Source organism: Sinocyclocheilus grahami, unplaced genomic scaffold (genome assembly GCF_001515645.1).
Source record: "Sinocyclocheilus grahami isolate Dianchi unplaced genomic scaffold, SAMN03320097.WGS_v1.1 scaffold56.1, whole genome shotgun sequence".
Lineage (NCBI taxonomy): Eukaryota > Metazoa > Chordata > Actinopteri > Cypriniformes > Cyprinidae > Sinocyclocheilus > Sinocyclocheilus grahami.
This window is the reverse complement of record NW_015505235.1, coordinates 1944916-1946824: the sequence shown is the minus strand read 5'-3', so window position 1 is coordinate 1946824 and position 1909 is coordinate 1944916. Positions and strand designations below refer to the sequence as shown.

General features: G+C 38.0%; 1 protein-coding gene across 1 annotated transcript in view; it reads right to left on the bottom strand.

Moving 5' to 3' along the window:
* Positions 1-281: 281 nt before the first annotated feature.
* LOC107584038 (deleted in malignant brain tumors 1 protein-like) overlaps positions 282-1909 on the bottom strand; it is a 17896-nt gene continuing 16268 nt past the window's right edge. The window contains 4 exon segments of the mRNA XM_016270442.1: positions 282-287; positions 428-783; positions 939-1247; positions 1658-1852. Of these exon segments, the coding sequence (XP_016125928.1) occupies positions 282-287; positions 428-783; positions 939-1247; positions 1658-1852 (866 nt within the window).

Sequence of the window (1909 nt, the reverse complement as noted above, 5' to 3'; positions counted from 1 at the left end):
TATATATATATATATACATAATAAATATACACAGAACACACACATATATTATGCAAACAAAAACTTTTATTTTGGATGCGATTAGTCGTTTGACAGAACTATATATATATATATATATAAGAACTATTTTGTAATAGTATCTTTTACAAGTTCGTACCTACAAACAGGGCTACATATTACTATAACTTAAGAAACAAAGCAAAAAATGTTTATCATAGCTCATGACTGTTCTGTGATTACCAGCAACCGACTCAAGTTAGGAAACAGCTTCATCTAGTGTTTCATCCCTGATAAGACATGACAAAAGAAAATTATTTTAGGCTTTAGAGACACTTGCAAGACTCTATTGAACACTGAGCATTCAAAAAAACACAAGAGTGCATGCAATCAGAAAGCTGATTACATTAAACCAGGACGAGAAACTGACCTGACAGATGAAAGGCAGGCGCTCATGGCAGCAAGCATCCATCCATCCAAACCTGTCCTGTTCTTCCTTAAGAAGTTTTCCACAAAACATGCTCACTGGGTGCTTTGGAAACTCTTGATGCCATGATGCATACTTCACATACGGCCCACTGGTCCACAGCCAGGGCGAACAAGTGAAGAGCATACTCCGTTCAAGCCCGATCCACACTCCATCAGTGATTGCTTTATCCTGCAGCATCTGTGTGATGTACTCGTGTGCCATGGCATTTAAAATGTGCGCCAGTGTCTGGTGGTGAGTTTTGCAGTATCCTAGTGCATCAATCCAACTTTTTGAATCATTGATATAGGTATAGCTGTCTGAAATAGACATTAAACAAAATTTCGGTCATTTTACTATAATATTATAATAGGTCATGATGAAAGTTACTTTAGTCCAGTGTATAAATAAGGACTAGTAATGTTCTGGATGGCAGTGTAATCAGACTCATTTTTATTGTATGTATTTGACTCACATTGGCAGATGACTCCAGCATCTTTATAATGATTGCAGTTCTGTATGTCCCATCCAGGAGATCTACATATCTTTAGAGTTTGCTCATTTCCATAACAATTTACATTATTCATCCATATTGGTCCTGAGCCATTCCCAAAAAAAGCACCTTTTCTTGCCTCTATAGCATCCCCACAGCCCATCTCTCTACACACCACTGCAGCGTCTGATAGATCCCAGCCATCATCACACACTGTTCCCCATATTCCATTATGAAGAACCTCCACTCTTCCAGAGCAAGAGCTGGAACCATTCTGCAGTCGAAGTTTGGCTAATAAACAATAAATGAACAGGTCAGAAAGGTTGATGACACCAGTCTGAACTCTTAAAAATGAAGGTTCTTTATTTGGCATCCGTGGTTCCATGCAGTATCTTTACCATCCATGGAAACTTTTCATTCCACTAAAGGTTCTTTAGATTATTAAAATGCTCTTTGCACATAAAAAAAAAAAGGTCTTTAGGAAAAATCTTCTAGAAACTGTTTAGGAATGGTTCTTTGAGAAATGAAAAATTAGTCTTCTATGACATTGCTGCGAAAACCCCTTTTGTAGAGACAGACATAAATTTGCTTTTATTCATTGTTTGCATATTACTGACATGAACAATTATGTTAAGAAATGCAGCAGTATTGAAGTATTATGTAAGGCAGTAGACCTTTATAATGCAGCGTTATTCACTTACGTCCACAGATAACACCAGCATATTTTTCATGGCTGCAGTTTTGTCGAACTCTTCCGCTTAATACACAGTTCTTCAGTGTAGACTCTGTTCCATTACAACTCACATTGTTCATCCATACTGGTCCTGATCCTTGTCTAAAATAAGCAGCACTCTTTACCTCTGTCACATCCTAACATCCTATCTCTCTACACACCACTGCAGCATCTGATGCATCCCAGCCATCATCACACACTGTTCCCCACGTGGCGAACC